Source organism: Eulemur rufifrons, chromosome 5, assembly GCF_041146395.1.
Source record: "Eulemur rufifrons isolate Redbay chromosome 5, OSU_ERuf_1, whole genome shotgun sequence".
Taxonomy (NCBI): Eukaryota; Metazoa; Chordata; class Mammalia; order Primates; family Lemuridae; genus Eulemur; species Eulemur rufifrons.
Genome location: NC_090987.1, coordinates 50119587 through 50132982, shown reverse-complemented (window position 1 = coordinate 50132982; position 13396 = coordinate 50119587). Strand labels below are relative to the sequence as shown.

The following is a 13396-nucleotide window of genomic DNA, read 5'->3' as shown; positions in this document are numbered from 1 at the left end:
TTTATAGGTATTAGTGAAGAAGGGGAGCTACTATGTTTTCAAGGCACTTTTAAACAAAGGCATTCTAGTAAAAGTAAGAAAAGGATACTCCAACATTCCCTTACTAAAAAAATTATACCTATGAGCTAAATCTCAACTTTTTAAAAGGCTAAAGTACCTTGAATATGCATTAGAATTATCTGAAAGAACAGAAAAAGTATCAAGACTTTACATTTTATAATAGTTAATCATAATATTACAAATGATCTTTTAACTAACTACTGCTCAGATGAGTACAAAATGTATCCAAGAGTATCATCTATTTTTATATACTAAAATATGTAGACGTATAAAGAGGTGTTCCTAGAAAGTTACTTGTAATTCAAATATGCACTAGAGAAATTAGTAATTGTGTAATGTTAAGAGTCTCTGTAATATAAATAGTTGTTTTAAATTCATGCTTGAAAATTGGGATTTTATTACTATGAAGGGCACATAGTATTTAAGCTTATCTTTATTGAAACGTTAGATAAAAAGCTGACTAAATATTCCGTAGTGTATTTGCAGTGAACATTATCTTGAACAGAGATTTTGAAATTTCATAATCTCAACCCTCACAATATGATTATACTTGTTCAATAAGAACATTATTCAGATATGAACTTAACAAATGAAAGACTACACCCTTCCCTGTTCATACCTGTCAATTTTCTTCTTCAAGTCCTCCCCAGCCCCGCTGGGAGCTGGGAACGCTGCTCTGTCTCGCCTCCCGCACAGCCTGACCGCTCAGCTACGCCATTTCCCTGCAAGGGGACAAGCTATGTCCCTGGTGCTCTCTGTGAGTCTGATTTGGTGGTTCTTCCCCACCCTGAGTGCTCCTTAAGCTGGTACCTTAAGTCAAAGAAATGCTGTAACTTGCTATTTACCCTAGCGGTGTATTTAATGCAATTTCAAAGGTGTACCCTGAAATCCGTGGCAGGGATTCTTCATCACTGCCTGTGTCAGCATTTTGGGCAGGGAGAATGGAAGACAATGAGAAACTTTCCCTAAAGCTCTATCAACATGTGTATTATAAGATGGATAGTACTAATAAGAGTTTTCAATGATAAAATACAGTAAGGATTTACTTTCTAAAACCCACTTAAAAAGGTTTAAAATTAAGCTTTTTATGGTGATTTTTATGAGTTCTTGGAGTGATGTATTTGAATATCCACTCTATTTAGATAAAATAGATAAATACAAGGCACAATGAAGAATGGTGTGCAACTACAAATACTCAGCGTCCTAGGAGTAGCACATGAAGAAATCATAACTCACAGTAACGTGCTTCTGCTAATACTTTCAAAACAAAAAGCTTTTGGAATGCTAGAAGAAAACAGCATTAGGCTTTATGTTGAAAACCTCAGACCTTTCAAGGAATGCTCTGTGCACCTGCTTCTCATATGACCAAAGCTCTACATGTATTCAAAGGAAAGGGCTTATTGCTAGTGGGCAGTAAAGTCAATAAGAGCAGTTATGATCACATAATTTAACACATTATTGGATATGTTGTAACTTTAAAAGCAACTCATTCTAAAGTCTTTACATCTTCTTAACTTGCTGGCATTCTGAGGCAACCAACAGACTTACTGAATAACTTTCATACCTTTCTTTTTACCAAACTGCTTTGGTTTGCATTTCTTTTCCTTCTTTAAAACATGCAGTTCATACATTTGACAGTCTTACTCCCATAGTCAATACACTCAGGACCAATGCACTCGCAGCAGGCATTGTGAAACCAGCGATATTTGGATGCTCCCATGGACTCACAGGATATTTTACACTGATGAATGGACATGCAGTCATCAAAATAAACCACAGTACACATGTGTTCTGAAAAATAAAAATTTAAGATTTCAGAGCAAGAAAGAGGAAAAACAGGAAATGCTTTAATACTCAGTTGAATATTATTTTTATTATTTTTTTTAGAGATGGGGATCTCACTATGTTGTCCAGGCTGGAGTGTAGTAGCTATTCACAGGTGCAATCATAGCTCATTGCAGCCTCGAGCTCCTAGATTCAAGTGCTCCTCCCACCTCAGCCTCCTGAGTAACTGGGACTACCGGTATGTGCCACTGCACCTGGCTACTCAGTTGAATATTACTAACAGTCAGTTAATATTATTAATAGTTAATATCAATTAATATTGTTAATAGTTCTCTTATTGCTGATCTGCACAGGACAAAGATGAGGTATAGGGAAAAAAATCTCCATTTATTAATTATGTTGAGAAGGAAGCCAGATTCTCCCACTCCATCTAAAGAAGGCAAAGGGCTTCCTTAGCTTCTTTTTTGCAGATTTCAAACTTTGATCCAAAGGTTAAATTATTGGGCTTAAAAAAATTTGCTATGCTATAGAGCTATGCTTTTTATTTATTTTTATTATTTTTTATTTTTTATTTGAGACAGAGTCTCACTTTGTTGTGCAGGCTAGCTCACAGCAACCTCACACTCCTGGGCTCAAGCCATCCTCCCGCCTCAGCCTCCCGAGTAGCTGGGACTACAGGCATGTGCCATCATGCTCAGCTAATTTTTTCTATATATTTTTAGTTGTACAGCTAATTCCTTGTATTTTTTTTTAGTACAGATGGGGTGTCACTCTTGCTCATGCCAGTTTTGAACTCCTGAGCTCAAACGATCCTCCCACCTTGGCCTCCTAGAGTGCTAGGATTACAGGCGTGAGCCACCTCGTCTGGCCAGAGCTATGGTTTTTAAACCAGGCATTTCTGATAGAATTTCCTACGAAGAGAGAATTCTCCATTCAAAAGAAGTTTGAAAAATACTGTTCTAAAGTTATACTGACAATTTACAATAAAATAAAACAAGCAATTCAGATGATATAAAGTGATTAGCAATGCTTGGCACAAATAAGCGTTAGTTATTAGAAAATATTCTTATTAGTAGTAGTGATTTCTAGTCTGTTTTCCAATAAGACAACTACTTTTGATTGTTTCAGTTGCTTCAAATGGAAACAATCAAACTTTCCTGGCACTTAACCCCGTATGACTAGCTAGGAAGATAGTTGCATGAAATAAATAAAGGGAAGGCCGGGCAGGAGGAGGAAGTGGCCAACTCTATCTGGGGGAAGAGATGCCCAGGGAAGGTGTCATGGAGGAGAAACTTTAGCTCTGCCTTGAAGATAGTTGGTATTTCCAGGAATTAGCTTCCTGCTAATTTATTTCACGAAATAATTAAATTATCTTATTTAAAATAATCTTCGAGGAAAATGTAAGTTATCTAATATCTATTATGTTTATTATTTATTAATACATTTTAATAATGGGGAAAATGGTAGTAAAACATCATGTTATTATCACATTCCAAATATATTTCTGATGTTTTCCAAAATCTAGCATTTGCTTAATAAAGTACTTTAACCTAAAAGGAAATAAGAATTCTCAGACCTGTAATCCCAAGCCTCTAAGACCAGCCTGAGCGAGAGTGAGACCTTGTCTCTACAAAAAATGGAAAAATTAGCCAGGTGTGGTGGCACACATCTGTAGTTCCACCTAGCCCAGGAGTATGAGGTCGCAGTGAGCTATGATGACACCACTGCACTCTAGCCCGGGCAATAGAGTGAGATCCCGTCTCAGAAAAAAATAAAAATAAAAAAAAGTCTTACTCTAAATGTCGTTTAACAAAAGTTGTTTTGATTTTACTATTAATGTCCAAAGTTCAGACTATTTTACATGGGCAGTACTATAATGGAGGGCACAATAAGCATGCACATAAAAAGAGAATAAATTATACTATTTATACATAATTCATCTCATATTAAAATTTTGTGGTACCTCTTATTGAAAAATATCAGAGATTTTATAAAAGTTACATGCCCTTTACATTCCAAAATTATGATATGCCCTATCTTTGCTAATAAATGTTCTTTAGTATGCTTCTCCAATTGGAATAAGTCATTCTCTCATTTAATTCTCCTGACTGACACCACTCATTTGCAGAGAACTGGCTAGGGGTTAACTTATACCTGGAAACGAGACGTCTGTAATACTAACTTGCTAAGAAAGAAATTTAGCTGATGACTATGGCATCACTTCCATACCAATGCTATGATAAAAATCTGACTTCATGGGCACTCTGAGTGTTACCTGACAGTGAGCAACAGTGTATCAATGAGGTAGCAATGTTGCTATCTTATGAAAAGAATAATTAAAGCCTAAAGCAAATAAATACTAGAATTGGGAATAGTTATCTATTTTCCAATACAGTATAGCCCCTATCACCAGGAGTATGAAGGACTTTTAATAATATGCTAACATGCCACCTTATCTACTCAGGGATTGGAGTTAAGCCTATAATTTATATAAGATGCTACAAATTTAAAACCAAAAAACTGCTCTAAAAGATATTCTTAACATAGGTTTCACAGACCACATGGACAGACCCACATGACGGGGCAGAATAGAAAAAGTCAACTGTTGGCAGTTACCTTTGTCACTGGAATAAGGTGCATGAACATTATTGCTGGGAACAGACACATTTTGGTGGTGGGGCTGGTTCACAGTTTCTAAAAATGAAACCAGATTCTCATGATGTGAAAGTTCTTCTGCAACAGGGAAGGAAACAATGTTCCAATTCAACTGAGTATCTCCTTCTGTGAGTGCCCGGAAGAGAGAAGGGATGGGCTCATGCAGCTCCTCCACTGTGCTCTTTGACGTTGGAGGTGTGTCACTGTAATTTCGAGGATTACACATACCTGGGGGGTAGGGGGACAGGGGAGAAAGAGAGTAAGTTTACTTTTATTTTTCTCTCTGATGAGATTTTGTTAGTTACTGCCCTGCAGTTAAACCTCCAACATTAAAATTATGTGACTTCAGCTTTTTTTTTTTTTTTTTTTTTTTTTTTTGCTGGAAGGGCCTAGAAGTAACGATACCCACCCCAGTAGCTTTAAGCACACCCGAGTGCCCAGATCTTGTTTTCTAACTACCTATCCTCCACTACCAGGAACTCAAGATCCTTGGAGAAAGGCTGATTTCAGGGCTGGGTCAGAGAAAGTATGAAATGAGCCAGGAACACTTTCTTTGTGCCAGGAAGTGAGGAAATGCTCAACGAATGATGGGGCATGTTGAAGGAACACTAATACACTGCTGGTGGGACTGCAAACTAGTGCAACACCTGTGGAAAGCATTATGGAGGTATCTTAAACAGATTCAAGTAGACCTGCCATTTGACCCAGCAATCCCATTACTGGGCATATACCCAAAGGAAAAAAGGTCATTCTGTAACAAAGACACATGTACCCGAATGTTTATAGCAGCACAATTCACAATAGCAAAGATGTGGAAACAACCCAAATGCCCATCAATACATGATTGGATTAGTAAGCTGTGGTATATGTATACCATGGAATATTACTCAGCTATAAGGAATGATGAAGATACGACATCTCTATGGTTCTCCTGGAGAGAGTTGGAACCCATTATATTAAGTGAAGTATCCCAAGAATGGAAAAACAAGCATCACATGTACTCACCAGAAAATTAGTTTCCCTGATTATCACCTAAATACAAATCTGGGAACGACACCAATTGGACATCAGACTGAGGTGGGGGGTGGGGGAGGGGATGGGGGTATGCCTACACAATGAGTGCATTGCGCACCGTTTGGGGAGTGGTAACACTTGAAGGTGCTGACTCGGGAAGGGGGGGGTGGGGAAGGGAGGGATATATACCTACATGATGGGTGCAATGCGCACGACCTGGGGAACAGACACGCCTGGAGCTCTGACTTGGGGGGAAAGGTGGTACAGGAGCAACGTATGTAATCTGCAATTCTGTATCCCCCATAACAAGAGGAAATAAAAAAAAAAATAAAAATGATGGGGCATGTTGAAAAGACAAAGGAGGCAACCTGAAGGGGCTCCCACTGGCTAAACTGACAATTGGAGCATTAAAATAATGATGATAATGGATTACTACCCTTGACTAAAACAGGAGTCGATGAGTCTTTATACTACAAATAGATAAATACATGAAGGAGACGGGAATGATATTCCTTACCATCTGATAAATGAAGAAGGAATACAAGAAACAGAAAATCACCATTTGGCCCTATCGCAGAATTGTTTGATGCAGATGGGAGTCATCAATGGATGTTAAATCTGGTGGGTGAAGGTTTGATGAGGAACGTATTGATATTGGAAAACTCTCCACAAAATGCTAGTTAATTACAAAGGGGTTAATGGTGACTTTAATGTGGAGAAATCTAGCAGACACCGATAAGGTCAGGAGATCGAGGTTAGCATCACCAGTGATGGGACAGGTGACGTTGTTTGTCAGCTGATATAAGGCATGTAGTGTCATTTCAGTGATGATGCTACCAAGAATGTGTGACTTAAGTCTGGTCCTAAGTCAACATAAGGTGGATCAAGGTTGAAAGAAATCCTACACAATGCTTTTAAGATCTGTGGTTTTTACAACTGTCAAGGGGAAGACTAAGGAACTATTTCAGACTAAATGAGCCTGCAGAGAGATGACAACTAAATGCATCACATATTCCTGGATAGGCTCCTGGACCAGAAAGGAACAAGAGTCAGTGTTGACACAATACTGTAGATGAAATCTGAACGGGGTTTGCAGATTGGATGGCAGAGTGGTACTGACGCTGGCTTCCCAATTCAGAGGGCTGCATGCTGGTTGTGCAAGAGGATGTCCTTGTTTCAAAATATGGACTGTTTAGTGGTGATGGGACATTGTGTGTAAAGTCTGCTTTCTAAAGATGCAAAAAGAGATGAATGATCGTCTGTGTGTGTGTGGAGAGAGGAAGGCATATTGAGCAATGAAGCAAATGTGAGGATAACGTGTTAATAACTAAGGAATCTGGGTGAGGGAATATGGGAGTCATTTTATCCATCTGGCAAATTTTCTCAACATTTGAAATTATTTCAAAACAAATCATTAAAAAAATACTTTTAGAAGGAGAAAATGGCAGGAAAGAATTCAAGGAGTTTTGTTTAATCTTTGAGGTGTCCCAGCTGACACCAGGTGGAGCAGAGAGGAGCTACCCCCACAAAACCCAGCCCTAAATGCAGACTAAGAGCTAATGAAACTATTATTGTGTGTTAAACCACTATGTTTTGGGGTAGTGATACAGATTGGATATTTGTCCTCTCCAAACCTCATGTTGAAGTTTGATTTCCGAAGTTGGGGGTGGGGTCTAATGGGAGGTGTTTGGGTCAGAGGGGCAGGCCGCTCACGAATGCTCAATGCTGTCCTCACGGTGATGAGTGAGTTCTCCCTCTATTAGTTCGTGTAAGAACTGATTGTTCTTAATAAAAAGAGGCTGGTACCTGCCTCCTTCCCTCTCTCTCTTCCTTTCTCTCCCACCATGTGATGCCTGCTCCCCTCCCCTTCTGCCTTGAGTGAAAGCTTCCTGAGGTCCTCCCCAGAAGCAGATGCCGGCACCATGCTTCTTGTATAATCTGCAGAACTGTGAGCCAAAATAAACTTCTTTTCTTTAATTGCTCAGCCTCAGGCATTCTTGTACAGCAATGTAAATGAACTAAGGCAGGTAGGTTGTTGGTTCAGTAGCAGTAGTAACTGAACAGGGCCTTCTGGGCTTCCTTTTGTGAACACCACGCAGGCATACCTTGTTTTATTGAACTTTCCGGATCCCGTGTTTTTTACAAATTGAAAGTTTGTGGCAGCCCTGTGTTGAGCAAGTCTATCATGGCCATTTTTCTAACAGCATGTGCTCACTTTGTGTCTCTGTGTCACACTGTGGTAATTCTCCCATTATTTCAACCTTTTTCATTATTATTGTATCTGTTACAGTGATCTGTGATGTTACTATTATAATTTTTTGGGGGTGCCATGAACAGCACCCAAATAAGACAGCAAACTTAACAAACATGTGTGTTCTGACTGCTCCACTAAGCGGCCAGTCATTCCCTCTGCCTCTCTCCTCAGGCCTCCCATAAAAATACGGAAACTATGCCAATTAACCCTACAATGACATTCAAGTGAAGGGAAGCGTCACACATCTCACTTTAAATCAAAAGCATGAAATAATTAAGCTTAGTGAGGAAGGCATGTCAAAAGCCCAGACAGGCTGAAAGCAAGGCCTCTTGCGCCAAACAGCCAAGTTGTGAATGCAAAGAGAAAGTTCCTGAAGGAAATTAAAAGTGCTACTCCTGTGAATAAGAAAGTAAAACAGCCTTATTGCTGACATGGAGAAAGTTTGAGTGGTTTGGACAGAAGATCAAACCAGCCACAACATTTCCTTAAGCCAAACTCTAATCCAGAGCAAGACCTTAACTCTCTTCATAATTCTGTGAAGCCTAAGAGAGGTGAGGAAGCTGCAAAAGGAAAGTTTGATGCTAGCTGAGTTTGGTTCATGAGGTTTAAGGAAAGAAGCCATAACATAAAAGCACAAGATGTAGAAAAAGTTATTCAGAATGATTTAGCTAAGATTACTGATGAAGGTGGCTACACTAAACAACAGATTTTCAGCGTAGATAAAACAGCCTTCTATTGGGAAAAGATGTCACCTAGGACTAGCCAGAGAGGAGTAGTCAAAGCCAGTAGCTTTGCCTGGTTTCAAAGCTTCAAAGGACAGTTTGACTCTCTTGTTAGGGGTTAATGCAGCTGGTGGCTTTAAGTTGAAGTCAGTGCTCATTGACCATTCTGAAAATCCTAAGGCCCTTAAGAATTATGCTAAATATACTCTGCCTGTGCTCTATCAATGGAACACCAAAGCCTGGGTGAAAGCACATCTGTTTATAGTACAGTTTACTGATTTTTTTTTAAGTACACTATGAGACCTATTGCTCAGAAAGAAAAGATTTCTTTCAAAATATTATGGCTCACTGACAATGTACCTGGTCACCTAAGGGCTCCGATGGAGATGTACAGGGGGATGAATGTTGTTTTCGTGCCTGATAACATCCATTCTGCAGCCCATAGATCAAAGAGTCATTTCAATTGTCAAGCCTTATTATTTCAGATGTACATTTCATAAGGCTGTAGCTGCTATAGATAGTGATTATTCTGATGGGTCTGGGCAATGTAAACTGAAACCCTTCTGGAAAGGAGTCACCACTCTATGTGCCTTAAGAACATTCAAGATTAACAGGAAGAGGTCAAAATATCAACATTAACAGGATTTTGGAAGAAGTTGGTTCCAACCCTCACGGTTGACTTTGAGGGGTCAAGACTTCAGCGGATGAGGTCACTGCAAATGTGGTGGAAATAGCAAGAAAATCAGAATTAGAGGTGGAGCCTGAAGATGTGACTGAATTGCCGCAATCTCATGATAAAACTTGAATGGATGAGAAGTTGCTTCTTATGGATGAGCAAAGAAAGTGGTTTCTTGAGATGGAATCTACTCCTGGTGAAGATGCCGTGAACACCATTGAAATGACAACAAAGGATTTAGAATATTATATAAAAACTTAGTTGACAAAGCAGCCATAGGGTTTGAGATGACTGACTCCAATTTTGAAAGAAGCAGTACTGTGGGCAAAATGCTATCAAACAGCATCCCATGCTACAGAGAAATCTTTGATGAGAGGAGTCAATTGATGCAACACACTTCATTGTTAATCTCATTTTACAGAATGGCCACAGACACCCCAACCTTCAGGAACCAACAAATTGATCAGTCAACAGCCATCAACATGGAGGCCACCATGTTGGCCACCAGCATGCGACTTGCTGAAGGCTCAGATGATCATTAGCATTTCGATTATAATGCTAAATGTAAGTAATAAAATACTTTAAAATTATTGTTTTTTTAGACATAATGCTATCACACACTTAATAGATCACAGTCTAGTGTAAACATAATTTTCACATGCATTGGGAAACCAAAAAAATTCATGTGACTCACTTTAATAAGGATACTGGCTTTACTGTGGTGGTCTAGAACCAAACCTGTGATATCTCCAAAGTATGCCTGCATTTTTAAAAGCTAAATTATGTTTCGTTTTTGTTCATCATCTATTACATGTAGTAAGAAATTTCACTTTTTCCCCAGGTGGAAAGTTTGAAACATTAAACCAAACATATAAATTCCTGTATGTTATAAATTTAGAGAGGAGAAGAAACCATCTCATGTGTTTTCCACATTTTGTTAGTTTAAGGAACATGGCAAGTGCTGAGGAGGGTAATGATATTTTGTGTGCTCTTCCTAAAATTTTTCAGTATACTTAAACTTTAATAACAAATTGTATGACAGAATCATGGATTAAGTGATCAAATCTCACCCCTTATTCATAAAAGAGGAAATAGGCTCAGGTAAATTCAATGACTTGTCCGAAATTACATAATCTAGGATTAGAGTCAAGATCATGACTCACCTCCTGATTTCATGGCCACTACTCTTTCTAATAACGTATTCTATAAATAATCTTTAAGTAGCATTGAAAAGCAAATAATACTTAGAACACTTATATTATACAAATATACATGATATATATATTCTTCTGCCAGTTTACAGGATGAATAAAAATTAGGAATCAGAGATGAAAAGGTAAACACCAGAGTCCAAAGGTTAGAAGAGCTAAATTCAACATCTACTGAAGACTTTAAAGAAACTTCTGTGCTCATTATCAGAGATTTAATTAAATAAAAAAATTTTTTTAGGCCGGGCGCGGTGGCTCACGCCTGTAATCCCAGCACTCTGGGAGGCCGAGGCGGGTGGATCGCTAGAGATCAGGAGTTTGAGACCAGCCTGAGCCAAGAGCGAGACCCCGTCTCTACTAAAAATAGAAAGAAATTATCTGGCCAACTAAAATATATATAGAAAAAAAAATTAGCTGGGCATGGTGGCGCATGCCTGTAGTCCCAGCTACTCGGGAGGCTGAGGCAGTAGGATCGCTTAAGCCCAGGAGTTTGAGGTTGCTGTGAGCTAGGCTGACGCCATGGCACTCACTCCGGGCAACAAAGCAAGACTCTGTCTCAAAAAAAAAAAAAAAAATTTTTTTAGAGTGTTGTGCATTTAACAAACTTAGGCCAAAAACATTTGTCATTTAAATCTCAATACATTACACTAAAACCAGTAAGTATAAAATAAATGCTTGCTAGATGATATTTTTCCATGGCATCCTTATAAAATTTTCATCTATCATTTCTTTTTAATTAGGATTATATCCAAAGAGATCATCACAAGACTCTCTTGTTAGGCATGCTGATTTTGACCCTCCATTTCCTGCCTTAAGCACTCTTCCAATTCCACATTCCTTCAAGCATGGTAAGCTATGAAATCTGATCCTCCAATGATGCTCAGGAGTTCTGCTGCTCAGGAAAAGAAACTTTTTGAAATTTTTGGAAGTTGTCCATCTTCTTTATGTACAATGGATCAATTTCTGATTGGAGTTACCAAGCATGTGTGGTTTAAATTCAGCAAGTAAAAGACTTCTGGGAAGAATCTTACCATCGTCCTGAGGTTTATCATTATTAAAGAGCGGATATCTCTAATAATACTATTATTAGAGATAAAATGAACTTTTCCTTGAACTCCATAAAATATTGAAACCATCCTACATTTCACACAGCATGACCTCAGAGGTCTTCTTGCCAAGAAATATTAAACCTGAATCTAATCAAGCTCTTGCAGTTAGCTTCAAATTACTAGAAATATAGAAGGATAGAGGAATAAATTAAAGGATATCCCAGGAAGCAGACCACTCCTGAATGTGGGCTATTCTAGAGGTCAACTGATACAGTTCTTCAATATGTCAAATGGTATGGAAAAAAAAGAAAAGGAGGGTCATTTTGGATTTAAAAAGCAACCACCAGATGTAATACAAGGACTCTGTTTGGGTCAACTTGAACGAGTCAACTATAAAAAAACATTTTTGAGACATTTGGAGAAGCCTGATCATGAACTAAATTTTAGTGTATCCCAAGAAATTATTGTTAACTTTGTTAGGTGTCATAATGGCATTATAATTAGAAAAGTAAAAATGTCCATATATTTTTAGAGATTGACACTGAAGAATAGAGGCGTAAAAATTATTTGCTGTCTGCAGTTTGCTTTTAAATACTTCAGCAAAGAAAGAAAGAAGAAAGGATAGATAAAGCCAATGTGGCACATTCTCAACCACTGTTGAATCTGGGTGATGGATATACGGTTCACTGTACTATTCTCTCCACTTCTATATACATTTGAAGCTTTTTATAATAAAAAATGAACTTCCACATTTAGCTTCTCATGGACAATTATTTTCTTGTTGAGCTTTTGTTTTTCTTTGCATTTCTATACTTGGAATTTTCTTTTTTGTGGACCACAAAATAATATTTCAGCGTATCTTGAAAAACTATTCTCCTTCTCAATAACATGCTTGATATCCTATGGAACCCAGTTCCTTTCTTCTCAGAGCCCTCGTGCACGGCTTCAGCCTGGATTCGCTGTCCCAGGCCTCCTGCGCGGGTAGCACCCTGCAACTGTCCAGTGAGAACTCCTGGCTAAAGCTATTGCTTCCTTCAGCCCATGTTTTCCCCTTTCTTGGTTTTCTGCCCTGTTTTGTTTGATTGATTCTCTAATACACCTTTAAAAAGTCATGTGTGAGAAGTAAACTTTGAGTTCTTACTTGCCTAAAAATGTTTTTGTTTTATATTCACATTCTTCACCAATAATTTGGCAGGTCCAAATAATTTTCCCACTCACCACTTAAGGCCCAGCGATACTGATGAGAAATCTGATGGCAGTGTAATTTTAATTTCTTGTATACGAACTCTGTTATTCTTTCTGAAATCTTTTAGAATATTCTTTAACTTGGCAGTTGTAAAAAAAAAAAAAATTTTTTTTTTTTTTGAGACAGAGTCTCGATTTGTCGCTTGGGCTAGAGTGCAGTGGCATCATCATGGCTCACGGCAACCTCTAACTCGTGGGCTCAAGCAATCCTCCTGCCTCAGCCTCCTGAGTAGAGACCACAGGCGAGCACCACCATGCCTGGCTAATTTTTCTATTTTTAGTAGTGACAGGGTCTTGCCCTTGCTCAGGCTGGTCTCTAACTCCTGGCCTCAAGCAATCCTCCCACCTTGGCCTCCCAGAGTGTTAGGATTACAGGCATGAGCCACTGCACCCTGCCTGGAAGTTGTAAACTTTTATGAGGATGTGTCTAGATGTAGATCTTTTAAAATTTATCTTGCTTAGCATTCTGTAGGCTATTTCCACTAAGGACTCATTTTTTCCCCCTCAGGTTTGAGAAATTTTCTTTTATTATTTCTTTGATGATTTCTTCCCTCCTTTTTTTTCTTTCTAGATTGCCTTTTTGTGTTATATTTTATGACATTTCAATATTTTCAGCCCTTAATTTATTTTTCCAATGAAGTTTTAAATATGCAAATGCTTTCTTGCTCTGATTATTTTTCATAATACAGATATGATATTTTCTTAAATTTCTCTAAAAGATAACAATC

General features: G+C 38.3%; 1 protein-coding gene across 1 annotated transcript in view; it reads right to left on the bottom strand.

Moving 5' to 3' along the window:
* Nucleotides 1–351: 351 nt before the first annotated feature.
* The window catches only part of TWSG1 (twisted gastrulation BMP signaling modulator 1), a 48958-nt gene continuing 35913 nt past the window's right edge, over nucleotides 352–13396 (bottom strand). Inside the window, exons 4-5 of the mRNA XM_069468265.1 lie at nucleotides 4462–4728; nucleotides 352–1851 (exon numbers count right to left, since the gene is read on the bottom strand). Of these exons, the coding sequence (XP_069324366.1) occupies nucleotides 1670–1851; nucleotides 4462–4728 (449 nt within the window). The 3' untranslated portion in view covers nucleotides 352–1669. The remainder of the gene's footprint in view (nucleotides 1852–4461; nucleotides 4729–13396) is intronic.